This window comes from Erithacus rubecula, assembly GCF_903797595.1.
Source record: "Erithacus rubecula genome assembly, chromosome: Z".
Lineage (NCBI taxonomy): Eukaryota > Metazoa > Chordata > Aves > Passeriformes > Muscicapidae > Erithacus > Erithacus rubecula.
This window is the reverse complement of record NC_136661.1, coordinates 12,652,207-12,667,114: the sequence shown is the minus strand read 5'-3', so window position 1 is coordinate 12,667,114 and position 14,908 is coordinate 12,652,207. Positions and strand designations below refer to the sequence as shown.

Here is a 14,908-nt window from a genome sequence, read left to right as displayed (position 1 = left end):
TTATTCTGAATTTAGCAAAGTACAAGCTGCAAACAGTATTTCAATCATATAAATGCATTGAGTGCATATTACAGCCTTCCTAGAACACAGGAGTGGTAATTCCTAAATTTTACACTACATATCAACAATGAATTATTAATGCGAATTCTTAATGAATAAAAAAGTTTCTGATAAACCAGAAATACTTCCAAGAGAATAAGTACATAATGTACTGTCTGAAGTGTCAGTAAAGCTTAAATATTTTATATTCAATATGTTTGCTTCATAGTGCTAAGATGCCTTTTGTCTAGAAAAGTATATTGGAAAAAATTTGAATCATAGACTTTGATATCCAGAAGCTGTGCTAGTGGAGAAGCCAGCCATCATATAAGCAAGATTCTTGGTCTCTTGGGTTTTATAGGACTTCTATAGCTAGAAGTATTGAATTTTGTGTTGCACTTCCTTCCAGTACTAACAGTAGTTGTAGTCTTTGGTTGTTGCTGAAGAAATGTATGAGGAATACAGAAACTACATGAGGTAAAAATCAAAGGATTCAAACATAAGTATCTAGTGTTACTTTTCATTTATGATGTCTTGGAAAAATTCTAAATTTACCAAAACCCTTCACACCACTCCTAGGCCTACATGGAAAGCTGTATCATTTATAGCATGCTTGCAATTAAGACTTCTTAGGACAAGAACACGGATGTTGCTTGCTGTTGGTGAACGAATAGAAAACACCCACTTCTGGAGTATGTGTTTGAAGCGTTGAGTGTATATATAGGAATAGATAAGGAACATTGAAGTTGACTCCAAGGCAATCTTTCTTTCAGATGATTTGAGTAAAAAGCTAAAGCCTTTGGTTGAGGAAGAAAGACGATTCATTCTAGATCTGAAGAAGAAGGAATGTAAGAAAGAAACTTTGATTATGATGGAAGAATCAATGCATGGGATCTTCATTATTACATGAGCAAAACTGAAGAGCTGAAAGTACTCCATATGATCAAGAAAAACTGAAGGAATACTTCCCAATTGAGGCTGTTTACAGAAGGCTTACTGGAATATTTACCAGAAGCTGCTGGGACTTGAATTTGAGCAAATAGAAAGTGCCCATGTTGGCATGACAGTGGTTACTCTTATACAGTAAAGGATAAATCAACAGGAGAAATGCTAGGACAGTTCTATTTAGATCTTTACCCCAGGTAAGGAACTTAGTATTTTGCTTACGTGTTGAAAGTGGGATTTGTCTTAATGGGTTTTTGCTTGTTTAGTTAAAATTAAATGCATTTGGAAGTAAATATTTGTTCCACTGAGAAGATTAATACTGTGTTCATTAAGTTGTTCTCTGGATTGTGTTCAGATTTTTTTTGGCTTTTTTTTAAGTACTTCCATATTTCTTGCTTATATTCATTTTATGAAGCACTGCTACTTGTTCATAGTTTGATAGTATTGCTCTCTAGTCAGTTGTCCATAATTTTTTGCAACTATGAACTTTTCTCCTTTCTAGCTTACTACTGGGTTTTGATTTTCATTTCTGTTGAAGTGTTACTGCAGCCTGTTCAGTATGTTTGTCTGCTAAGAGTTCCTAGTTTCTCCCAGTTCCTTCCTCTTTACACATTGTTTTCTACCTTGTTTGTCTAGACTGCTAAATTAAATAGATTCAATATCAAGAATAGATTCCTGTTGGAGCGCACATTGAGATTTACTTCCATGTTGTTCTCTGTAGTTCTCTAGCTGTTTTTGTAGCTATTTACAGTATCATCTTTGTTTTGTCAAAGATTAGGAGACTAGACTGGTTTGATACGATTTATTCTGAGCTAGTCCTTTTTGGGTATTTGTCACTGGTTTTTTTGTTTGCTTGGCATAGGGTTTTTAGATTTGTATTAACATTTATAAATTGATGACATTCTTTTTAATGTAAGTTGATTTACAGGTTTTCTGGCCTAAGAAGATTAGGTTGCTCAATATATATAGTAGGACAAAATTGGGGTTTTTTTACGGTAACATACCTGTCTCCTTCACATGTTCACGTGCTTCACCTTTATGTATATCATGTGAATTTTTGAAGGTATGTGTCAGTAAGACTCGTCTGACTTAATCTGAATAGTTAACTGAATAGTTTAGGGCAAAATTTTCAAAATAACTTTCCTTTAAACTCTTACATCACAGTGAAAATGCAGTGTACTGTATTCTTTTGTCTCCTGTAATTTAAAAAAAAAATTGCATCAGAGAACAGAACCTAGTTCTTCCTGTTCAGTAGCAGTTTAAAACACAGCTGAAGTATATAGTATTTTCAGCGTTTCAATAATAAAAGATTTTTGTATATGCTGCTGCAAATCTTGAAAGTTACAATTTCAGTATGAGAGGAGAAGGGACATTTTTTCCTCCTATGCTCTTTAAAGACTCAATAAGTCTTTAAAGAAGTACATTAAGATGTACATTTTTTGTGTAAACTTTGCCTAGAGACACTGACTGATTGTCCCTGTTCTTGAATAAGCTTCACCATTCTGGTAAGCAGGCTTGTGGTTTGAAGAAGTGTCTGATATATTTTTTTCATACAGAGAGGGAAAGTATGGGCATGCAGCCTGCTTTGGTCTACAACCTGGCTGTCTTCTCTCTGATGGCAGCAGACTGATGTCCGTAGCTGCTCTGGTAACCAACTTCACAAAGCCAGCATCGGATCATCCGTCACTGCTTGCGACACGATGAAGTAAAGACTTACTTCCATGAATTTGGTCACGTAATGCATCAGATATGTGCACAGGTTAGTGATGTTTCTATTCCAGTGTAAGACATATTTCTTTCTCCACTGTCTCAAATCAAGGTATAATTCAGTTTTGGTGTTTTCTAATTCTAAGAAAGCACGTATGCAGAGTTTTGAAGCATCAGGTTGGTTTTTGGTTTAATATTATTTAAACTTAAGCAATAAATACACCTTCTTATGAAAAGCATAACATTTTTGTAGGAACAAGTACTTTTGCTTTTGCATCATGCAGGAGTCTATTCACTCACCACAAGTACAGGTAAAATGAAGAAGATGCTCAGTCATAGCTTTGTTCAGACAGATTTTCATTACTTCTAGTTTTGTAGAGGTGCAGTATTATGAAAAAGGTTTTAGAACCAAAAACGTTGCTATACCTAGGAATGAAAATAATTTCTGAAGGTAGATGTCCTCCAGCATTTGGCATTTAGTACTGTTGAGACCCTATCATTCTTGACATCATAAGCATAAAATAGGTCCTTGCCTAAGCCGTTTTATTTTCCTATCCTAGGTTTATTGCAGTGACCAGAAAGAACTGAAAGTAGTTTCAGATTTCTGTCAAGGTACCCAATAAAGTTGTAAAATTTCTGGTTTCATTTTTACTTATGTGCAAAATTGTTACTGCCAGATGATAAATTTATTATTAGCCTAATGAAAACTTTGTATTTCAGAAAGAGATGGTATCAGTAGTCACACACCAAAAATTCACATAGTTATCTACAAATTCAGATTTTGTGTACCACTTCCTTCATCTTCTGTATAAACAATACAAATAGTAAAGTCAAAGAAAAATGACCCACATTCAATTTTAATTCTTGACCATGATCCTAGAGACTGGGACTGTAGAATAAAGAAACAACAATTTTATTGCAGAAATCCACATATTAAATCCAGAGTTAATAAGTAGATAGACTTGCTTAGATATTTTTGAATCATCTTAAAGGTAAAAAATGCAATTATTATTTTATTATCTTCACCCTCTGATAGGTGTTTCTGATATCATAAACCAGAAATAAAACCTAGGCAATATAGAGGGTGTTTGTAAGTGAAACACATTTGGCATTGGTATAAAACAGTACAAAACTGACTGCAGCATTGTCACAGCCAGTGAGGATGTACATTGGTGTTTTGGAGTCCTTTCAGGGCAGCCAAGCCAACAACTGCAAAGCATATGAATTTCTGATGCTCTGGAATTGCACACAGATCAGAGAGTCCTGCTTTTCCAGTCATCTCTGGCATTTTCTTTGTGCCCAGCTGCCATGCTCACCTCTCCTGTATTGTATGTAATTAGCTATTTGTATGTGGCAAGCTTGCTAGTCTCACATAAGAACATCCTGTCCCCTGGAATTCATGTGTACAAAGATTGTATTGTTTCATATATGATTCTTTAGGCATATTAAGACTTGACAGTTAAATGCTATGCAAGGATGAGACTGGGCAGATTTGTGAGCTGTTGGTAGAAGTCTCATACTTCATGTAATATACTGGCAAATGAGATATACTGTTGGAGAGTGAGATGAGGTCATAGAGGGAATTTGTTTATGTTGTCAGGAGGGAGAACTCTTCAGGTAACTTGTAAGTAACTGAAAATAACTTATACCAAATGTCTTGATGTTTGTGTAGTATACTTGGGTATGGGTAAATGAAGATATTGAAGGCCACTTGCTTTTTGCTCTAGCTACTTCCTTCACCATTTCTTCCCAAACCTGGTGCTTCCTATCTTTTCTTCAGAGTTGTTATTCAGCAAGGACAGTAAAAAGGGCCAGCCTACAACTATGGATTTGAGCAGCCTACAAGTAGTAGATCAAAGTTTTACTCCATTTGTGTTGTTCTTCTGAAGACATGAGAGGAAGACACATGTGACACAGATGTCAGTTCAAGGTTATGTCCTGTATTATACATGGCTTTTTGGTAACCTTGCAAGAAACTAAGTTCAAAAGCCTGTAATCCCATAAGGATCTATTTTCCCACTGGAGGATGGACTGTAAGGTCTTAGAGAGCACAACTGAGAATTCTTTTTCTTTAGCACTTAAAATGTTTTGTTAGTATATTGATGAGAAGGAAAAAAATTTAAATTGGCCTGGCAAGAGGAGGTAGACTTATTTTCAAGACACGGATGGAGTGATGGCAGGAAGGCTCTGCAGAGGGATCTGGGCAGGCTGGATCATGGCTCAGGCCAGTGGTGTGAGGTTCAGCAAGGCCCAGTGCTGGGTCCTGCCCTTGGGTCACAACAACCCCAGGCAGTGCACAGGCTGGGAACAGAGAGACTGGAAAGGAGCTGGGGGTGCTGGTGGCAGCAGCTGAACATGAGCAGGGTGTGCCCAGGGGCCAAGAAGCCAATGGCATCCTGCTGGATCAGCCATAGTGTGGGCAGCAGGAGCAGGGCAGGCCTCCTGTCAAGGCCCACCTCGAATGCTGTGTCTAGTTCTGGGCATCTCGGTTCAGAAAGGACAATGGGATGCTGAAGTGAGTCCAGAGAAGAGCAACAGAAGTGGTGAAAGGTCTGGAGCACAAGTCCTGGGAGGAGTGGCTGAGGGAGCTCAGGGTATTTAGCCTGGAGATAATGAGGATCAGGGAGGACTCTATTGCCTTTACAGCTGCCTGAAAAGAGGTTGTTGCCGGATGGGTGCCAGCTTCTTCTTCCAGGCAATCAATGACAGGACAAGAGGAAATGACTCAAGTTGCACCTGAGAAGGTTTAGATTGGATATTAGTAATTTTTTTTTTCTCTGAAAGAGTTGTAAATCTCTGAAATGGTCTTCTCAGAGCAATGGTGGAGTCAACATCCCTGGAAGCATTCAAAAATGTGTGGATATGGTACTTGAGGACATAGATTAACAGCTTAATGGTGAATATGGTGGTGATGCTGTGTTGGTGGTTATACTTGATGATCTTAAAAGTATTCTCCCAACCTTTATGATGCTATGATTCTATGAAACCAAATAATTCTGTGTATTTGAACAACTGTCTTTCAAAGGTGACTTCTTTGAAACATTTTGATTTGGAGTATATTTTAGTGAAGATTCTTTACTGTACAAACTTTTCTTCAAAATTAGTATTGGAGAGCTTCTTAAACATAAGTTATTGCTGATAATAATTGTTTTAAAAAATTCCAGTGTGCTTGGCTTTCAGAAGAAAGATCCTTTGTCAAAGTGTCCCATTTGAAAACTTTTAATGGATAAGGTTGCTAGGATTTATTTATTTCAGTCCATCTATTACTGGTTTTAAAATTTTGCTATATGTTAACCGCATATATTTAAAATGATGACAAATATGGGTAAGCTTATAGAATAAGCTGGTTAAGTAAATTCTGGTGAATCAGTGTAATAGACTGCAATGCAATAAACTTTTAAAAGGATATATTTGGAGTATATTATTTTTACTTTGGAGTAATACAACAAAAATCTATAATAATTTGCAAATTATCACAAGACAGCATGAAAATATTTGTATTGCTGTCATAATCTAAAAAGTAAAAATCAATATATTAAAAAATTGAACTACTGTTCTATACAGTAGATATACAGTGTATAACTACTGAGTACTCTACTTTATTCTTTGATAATAGTCTTATGATTGATTTTTTCTTCTTTTCTTTAAATTTTATTCTAAAATTATTACTATTATTTTATTATTGGTCTGTTGAAATTATTCATTTTCTGTGATTTAAATTTTTGACATCTGAAATGTTAGATTTTAATTTAATTCAATGGCTTTTTATTTTCTAGACTGATTTTGCAAGGTTTAGTGGAACTAATGTGGAAACAGACTTTGTAGAGGTACCTTCACAAATGTTTGAGAACTGGGTGTGGGGAAAAAAGCCACTACAGCAGATGTCAAGACATTATAAAGATGCAACCCATGTTGGAGACACTCTCCTGGAGAAACTTGCTGCCTCTAGACTTGCTAATACAGGTATTGTTCTGCCTTTTTTCCCCACGTATATGTATAGAAGTATACAATTTTAAGAAGTGACAAACATAACATGCCTATAAAATTTCTTCTGTCTCTATACTTACCCCTGTCTTTCTGGGTTATATGTGTGAGTACCCCACTAAAAAGGCGATGGTGGCAGAAGTCTTTGCAGGAGCAGTAGCAGCTCTGATTTTCCAGGCCACTTACAGGACTAAAATATCTTTCCTCTCCATTTAAATTTTTTAGCTATAATCTTTTTTTCATTTAAAATTGGTGGTGTGTGTGGTGGTAGAGGAGGGTAGTCTAGTGTGGTCTGGTGTGGTTTTTGGAGTGGTGTGGTTTGTGGAATGCATATCTTATATCTACTCCAGAACAGACACTGTGCAAGAACATAGTATACTTACATGTATTGTCTACATTTGATTTGCATGCAACAGTTAACAGATATGGAAAGTTGTTTGCAAATTCACTGAGCAGACATAACGTATTCAGACAGCATTCCTGTAGACCTTATACATATCTCCAAACTAAGATTGTAATCTCACGCCATTACCTATCATGTCATTATTATGTCATTCTATCACTCTCACCTCTTTATTCTTGTAATCATAGTTTCGCATTTATGGTACCAATTCGTCATTAAGCTACTCCTGTTTTATTTCATACTGCTTTCCTATCCTGAACAAGAAGTCTTCGTCCTTGTGGCTTGCACAGACTGTAGCTGAATGAACATTTTGTCTGAGCAAAAAAGCTTAAATTAAAATTTGCTTTTAAAATATCTGCTTTATTTTAGTTTTGATCTATAAGGAAAGTAATACTCAAAATGAGGGAGCTTAGTATGATAATTCCTTATTGAAACTAAAGCTTCTAAAGCTGAAACTAAAGCTGAAGCTTCTCAGCTCTTTGTAAGTGAAGTGATTCAGATGGAAATGATGTAACTCCAAAATTCCAATAACTTAGTATGCATGTTGAGATCTTTGAAAGAAAGTTGCAATGAAACTTCAGCTATTTTTATGCTGGTTAGTTAAATGTTTTTTACCCAATTAGGCCTTCTAACCCTCCGTCAGATTGTTTTGAGCAACGTTGACCAGGCACTGCATACAAAGCTGTCTGTTGATCCAGGAGATGAATATGCTAAGTACAGTATGGAGATTTTTAGGAATTCCTGCCACCCCAGGTAGTCAGTAAGAATCTTTTATAGAGCATGCCCAAATGGTTCAATTTAACATGCCTTTCTTTCTCAATAATGCTTGGCATACATAAAATTGAGTTTTTATTATGGAATAATCTACTTTATGAAGCTGAAATAATTATTTTGAAATTTAGGGATTATCTTAGTGATCTCTTCTGAAGGAAAATAAGGTAAATATAAAACTTACCCATTTGCAGGAATATATTTTAAAGTGACATGCTGTGAATTTCACTTCAGATGTTCTGTCACATCTGTGTTGGATGTAACCAACAAAATTGGGAAATTGGGTTTCCTTTGTTTCAGCAGATATGTTCAATACTTTGAGGCATACTCAGACCCTTTATGCTAAATGTTTTGAGTAGTTTATATAAATTCCTTATTAATTTATAGTTGAGTACTGTATCTATCAAGAAATACTCTATTTTATTTCAGTAACTTGATGTTAATCTACTTTCAAGGAACAAACATGCCAGCTACTTTTGGGACATTTGGCAGGCGGTTATGATGGTCAATACTATGGATATCTGTGGAGTGAAGTGTTTTTCTATGGACATCTTCTATAGCTGCTTTAAGCAAGAAGGAATAATGAATCCAAAGGTAGATGATGATACTTTTTGATAAGCTCTTCTGTTGCACTTGGTCTCTGAAACCACAATTTATTGCCATCATGATCCCTAAGTATAATGTCTCAAGTACTACTGCTGTACCGGTCAAGTTCAGATCAAGAACAAAAAAGGTGTAAAAGTACCTTTAAGAAATTATCTTAAAATTTCCAAGAAGCACTTGGATTTTAAAACAATTTTTACATCACCATGTCTTTTTTGCTGTAGTAATTTTTGGGATGTTGTGTTGCCTTGTCTAATGCCTTCCTCTGTAATTTAGACCAAAAAACCATTCCTCCATTGCAAGGGCAGATGCATCTTCATCTGCCGTGAAACCTGTATGATACTGGTGCTCTGTTTCTTTTATATTTTCAATACATTCTGAGTACCTCAACTATGTGGTCCTTTTATTTAGTTACTATTTTAAAAACTGAATTTATTTTTGAGTTTTCTCTGTCACAACAGTGTAATATGAAAGTTGTTTTATCTTCAGTTTAAATCCTAGGTCCATTTTGAAGTCCAGATCATTAAGTGAGTTCTAGATTTGCTGATTTTTTTTTTATTATTTTCTAGAATTTATTTTTTCCCTGGAGTAACTCTCCAGCCTCTTCTGCCTCCAGCAGAAAAAAGGGGATTAGTGTGGTTAGTAGTCCTGCCATTTCTAGCAATGTTTTTCAGAGATTACAGTATTACACTTGACTTGAGGTCCTGTGGATGAGATAGATGAGTTCTTTCATGGGATAGACCTTTTAGGTTTCCTGGTCCCGAATCAAATCCAAGATGGATCCCAGTCACGAGTCTTTACACTTTCATAAGTTTAGATTCATTGACAAATTGGGGTCAATTATCCAACCACAGCCCCAGGCTATGAAGTCTCAGGCCCCTGGCTTGCCCCCTTTCCCTCACCGTTGTTTTTGCCTTTTGTGTACTGGATGTCCTTGATTCTCTAGCTAGGAAGGGATTATTTTGTCTTAACTACCCTGACAAGAGACCTTACTAATACCTAACATGAAGTTTCAGAGTTATACAGTAAGCAGCAGACATTCTGAAAACATATAAGCTAAATTCAAGGCATCATTTTAACTGTACACTTCATGTGAATGCCGATATAACTTCAGGGACAGCTGTGATGATGTTTTCTCTCCCTCTTCAGTACTATAATTTCAAATTAGTTCTCTTTTAACCCAAATAAGCATAATAGCATCCACAGAATGGGACAAACTATTTTTTATAAACAAATACTAGATACCAGTATGTTTTTTGTAGTTACTTGTACTTTGTTACATCTCGAACTAGACGAGTCTTGAGAACAGCAGAGTAGAAAAATGGTTAAGGTATTATGACTAGGCCTTACTTTGGCTTACTTCTTCCTTTTTGAATTAAATGTCTCCTGTTTTGAGCAACAGTTATACAACCTAATTTCAGAGACTGGATGTATTAAAATCCTCCACAAACAATTAACTGTACCTTAATTGGTAGCCAAACTCCTCAGTTCTTGCATGTATCTGAACTAACTTCTTGTGTCCCTAGAACTGAGCAGAATTCTGGCTCTGAAGGGATAACAGCAAAGACTCAAGTCTACTCAAAAAATACTTGTAAACAACAGGGAACAGTATGTTAATTTGCTGCTGTTGTTCAGCATGCTAACAAACATAGTGAAATGCGACCATACTTCAGTTATTTTTTTAACTTGCTATTTATTTTTTATTTTAGATTTTTTCCAGCTGTAATTTGGACAATGCAAATGGTAGTTCAATTAAATCATGGAAGCCCATGACTTTGCTTGTTTTTACAGTACAGTCATGTCTTGGTTTGAAAGGCAGATATTCCCCAAGGAAGGCAGAAACCTCCCTTGGAATGGAAAATATGACCTCCTTCCTTCCAAATTATTGTAAATTCGAAACTAAGGGGCTTTCAGGCAAAGATATGGGGAAAGGAATAACATTTCTTTCCTGGTATGTACGTGTATAACAAGGCAGACAAGCAACAAGGACCAAAACCCCAGAAAACCCAAGTGACGCTCTGCTTCCTCCCTGCAGTTTAATCCGTTCCCTGTGGTGCAGTTCTGGGCGTGGCCAGCAGGGGCGCTGCTGGCCTCCTGGCCGGGCAGGGCGGGTGTGATTGCCCCGCGCCTGCAGGGGGCGCTGTGGGGCGGGATGGCGGCGGGGCCTGGACGGGAAGGGGTGAGGGGCAGCTGGCCTGATTGCCGGGCTCCCATCTAAGGTGGCCCATACAGGTACAGCCCCCCATGTTGGCTCTGCCATCCCCCCCGCAAACAGCTGGGAAACAAAAAAAAAAAAAAAAAAAATTAAGCAGACTTACAGTGCAGGGAACCGCAGCAGACCAGGATCTTGGAGTTTCACACACGGAGTGGCCTCAGGTTGAGGTTCTGGAGGGAGCCACTCCCGATGTGTTGGATCTACACGTGCCAGTTCTGTGCTCCAAGCGGTCAGGCGGCAGGAAAATGGAAAATAGTTCCCTCCTCTCCCGAACCCGAAACCAGACTGACCAAAAGCCCAACCCCAAACCTCCCGGGCCCCCTCACCTTTTGCTGTGCAGTCAGGTGTAACCTGCTCCAGCCAGGGCCACTTCAATGGAATGTTGTGACACCCAGATCCATCTTTTGTTTTCTAAAGTATTGGTAGTTATTGTTTCCTAGTAACATATGGGACAAAATTCCATGAGAGAAAGAAACAAAAGGAAAAAGTCCTAATCCCCAACAAGCCATGAGGAAGCAATGTGGCTTGTTGCGTGGGGGGAGGTATATGTCTATAAACACTGACTAGAAGGAAGAAAATTGTCTTCTTCAATATCAGAAGCATTTGAGACTTGTGCACGCAAAATAACATTTTCTCATTTGTGGTCATTTCTCAGAAGCCCATAATTCTCCAGATACATACATTCCTTAAATATAACTTCTGTTAAGAAACTCCTCATTACTTGTTTTCTCAGAAATTTCATTAATTATTTTAAAGAAATCCATTCTTTCTGAAGCAGTAATGTTTCTTCCTGAAATTAATGCCTGAATTAAGTCTCATTTTTCCTAAGAGAATTTAATAGGTGGGTTAGATGTGTTTGTATGTATGATATGTATAACCACATATATTATATGGATGTAAGTGCCTTGCCATTCCACAATGCTATACCTATCTTATCTCTGACGTATCATTAATCTCTGTTTGGATAACAGAGATTAAAGAAAGAGAAATCCTAAATTAGAGCAAAAGGTGTTGGGTTCCCTCTTCCTGCCTGACAGTCACAGGGGTAATCCTTCACTGAAGATTTTGAGGAGGTTGTGTTTTTATGCTTTAAAGTACGTCTTCAGACAGATTGTGATTGTAGCTTCAAAATAGTGTAAAACCACAAGAAAAACTAAATTCTTTAGAACTGGTCAAATTTCTGATCTCTTGAGTTCTTCCAGTAGATCTAGATTATACTTGTGATATATCCTGGTATATACTAATTTAGAATTAGGAAAATCTGGAAGTAGGAAAGTTGTGTTATCTTGAATAGATTTTTAAATATGCAAGAAATACAGAAAAATGGGGCAGTGGACAAGACAAGAAACACTACATTCTGCTTTACCTTCTGTCAGGCTGGGATGAAATACAGAAACCTCATTTTGAAACCTGGAGGATCTTTGGATGGAATGGATATGCTACATAATTTCTTGGAGCGTAAACCAAGTCAGAGAGCTTTCCTATTTGAGTAAGGATTACATGTTCAGTAATATTCTGATTATTTTGTAATGGCATATAAGTATGGAAAAGCTGGAAATGTCAGTGTATTTCACATTTAACTGTGTATCACTCTAGGGAAACCGGGTCATTTTTTTATGATTTTTTAAACTATTTAAATAAAAATGTGGCTTTTAAAACAAATTTCATAGGGCTACAAAATTCAACACATCAGGGAAAAAAATTCTTAGATGTGCAGAAGCTGAGGAATTTGGATGGTAATTTTAAAAATTGTTATGAAATAGTACTAATTAACTAATCAATATGAGGAGTTAATGCCATGTTCTTATAAGAGATGCACTTCAATTATGTCTTGTGAATTAATTTTAAAACTGAAGGGGATAAAAAGAATACAACCAGCAATAAAGGAAACAGATTCATTCTTATTCTCTATTCTCTATGTATTGATGGGTCTCGAGTGTCTGTGATGGATAGGAAGTGTGTTTGATTTTGTCATTGTTTGAATTCAGTCCAGCTACCTGACAAATTTCAAGACTGAGAACCTGCCCCAGATACCTCTACAGCGAGATGTTTGTGTGATACTTTTAGACCTAATTCTGATACATGTTACATTTTTGTACCATTTATATACTTACATAGCATAATTAAAAAGGGAAAATCAGCCAAAATCTGTGACTTTTTAATTATTCCACCACTCTTTCTGTTGATGACCACAAATCAGGTCTTTGTTTTCCAAATTATATCAACACTAGCATTGAAATATTGTACTTGAGCAATTGAAATGTCTTCAGTTGGTTTCTTAGGTGTTTTGAGATACAAGTAGGAAGGAAGGTAATAAGATATCCCTGATGGGAAGATAAAAGCCAATTATAATTATTCCTGTTTCTTTCCACGTGGCATGAAAAGATGCTACAAAAGGTGAAATAGATTTAAATAATTTCAGCTGTGCGAGTGTGAAAGTAATGGAGGAATTATTCTGCAAAATCAGGAAAAATTAGTCTTACAAGACAGCTCTACACCATCCAAATAAAGCTGTTAATCCAAATGCACTTTCTTGTTTTAGGTACGTATCTTACTGTGGTTTTACTATTGCAGTTTATTTACTAGCTGATACATTTTAGACATTTGAACCACAGTTGTAAATATGGTAGGAGTCTGTAGTTCTTTGTTCAATAGTGAGATAAGAAAATATGCCTGGTCAACTCTAAAGACTCTTTCAGCAAAAGAAAACTGGTATCCTTTACTTTGGATCAAAGCTGTCCATTTGTTTTAGGGGAAAAACATAAAATTGGGACTGTTTGCACAATTTGTGTTTCTCAAAGTGAGAAGCTTTATTTTTTTACATTTTTTTTTCTTTTAAAGTATTGAAACTGGGAAGTTAAAAATGAGCTTAATTAGTTTCTGAAATGGAAAATCTGAATGGGCATATCTTTGAACTGCACCATTCAGATATGAGGAATCATAACTATTTGTAGCCAAAACAGATTAACTCTACAGTCTCACCAGACCACACATTAAGTCTTATAGTCAGTTGCATTTTAGGCCACGGTTCTGCTGGGTCATGAAAAGGCAAGACATGGAAATCACAAGCATGAGAACATCTTGAACAGTATTCTATGTGGCCAGAATGGAAGGCTGAGAAAACTGATGGATACAAGATTATCCCAAACCTAAGAATTTTCCTGTTTTGATTTCCCTCACATTCTTTTGCTTACAGTATTTTGCAATCTTTCTATAGATGTTTAAAATTTTTTGTGATTCTGTCTTGTCAACATGTTTTTTCTTTCATACTGTAATGATAGCTCTGAATAATGAAAACATTATAAAAAATTACTAAGTATAATTGTCCCAAATGAATCTGCAAATCTAAGCAATAGAATCTGCATTAAGAAGCAAAATGCAGTTTTTATTTTACATTTGGTAGGCAGTTTTCCACAGGAGGGAGACCTTTCTCTGGGTAAAACTGCAGTCTTGGATCAAGGTAGATAATTGTAAGTACAGTAATTATAGACAAAAATATGTGGTGATAAAAAGTCAGGTGGTGATTTAAAGCAGAACAGATTTAGAACAGTACTGATGGTAATTGCAACAATTTAATTGACTTTTCCATTTTTTTACTCTTTAGCATGTGTACTTGTGTGTTGTACAGCATTGAGTAGCCAAGATACTGAAGTGCAGGAGAGTGTCTGCTGTTGCTTGTGTGTGATAATGCCTGCATGATTGTGCAGTTATGTTAGCAGCAAATGGATATCTATGCGCATAGGAAGGAAAAAAACTAAACCATATTGTAACCACAAGTGAAAGTGTTATGTTCTATATCTGTTCCAAAAGAATAGGATTTACTGTAATTTGTTTTTGTAGAAGCCAGTTCTTTCATCCAGTAGTAATTAGGCACATCAGCCTCTGGCTAGCACTACACTCACACAGAAAGCTAATGAGTATGTTTCTGAAGTGCTTATGAAAACCTTCATGTGGTAACAATCAAACTTATCTGCTAAGCTTTGTATGGCTTCCTGGAGCCTTCTGGATTAGATTGGGGGTTGGATTAAATGACTTACTTGCTTCCAACTAAAACTTATTCTATGAAATTGATGTTGACATTTTTATCTAAATACCTGATCTTGGAATGGAAAGTAATCTGACTAAAGACATCTTATGTTTCTGCACTTATCTATAATAGGCATAAAACTTTGAATAGGAAAAAACTTTCTCTGTAAGGCTGTGACATGGAATCCCCCAAAAAATCAGGGAACACTTGTGCT

General features: G+C 36.4%; 1 protein-coding gene across 1 annotated transcript in view; it reads left to right on the top strand.

The window, feature by feature from the left end:
- Nucleotides 1-12,578, top strand: part of NLN (neurolysin) — a gene marked incomplete at its 5' end in the record, with an annotated part of 36,228 nt that extends 23,650 nt beyond the window's left edge. The window contains 15 exon segments of the mRNA XM_079330499.1: nt 813-890; nt 893-972; nt 975-1,022; nt 1,024-1,038; nt 1,040-1,091; nt 1,094-1,181; nt 2,541-2,673; nt 2,675-2,743; nt 6,468-6,654; nt 7,702-7,808; nt 7,810-7,831; nt 8,305-8,327; nt 8,329-8,385; nt 8,387-8,443; nt 12,044-12,578. Of these exon segments, the coding sequence (XP_079186625.1) occupies nt 813-890; nt 893-972; nt 975-1,022; nt 1,024-1,038; nt 1,040-1,091; nt 1,094-1,181; nt 2,541-2,673; nt 2,675-2,743; nt 6,468-6,654; nt 7,702-7,808; nt 7,810-7,831; nt 8,305-8,327; nt 8,329-8,385; nt 8,387-8,443; nt 12,044-12,160 (1,133 nt within the window). The 3' untranslated portion in view covers nt 12,161-12,578.
- Nucleotides 12,579-14,908: the final 2,330 nt, after the last annotated feature.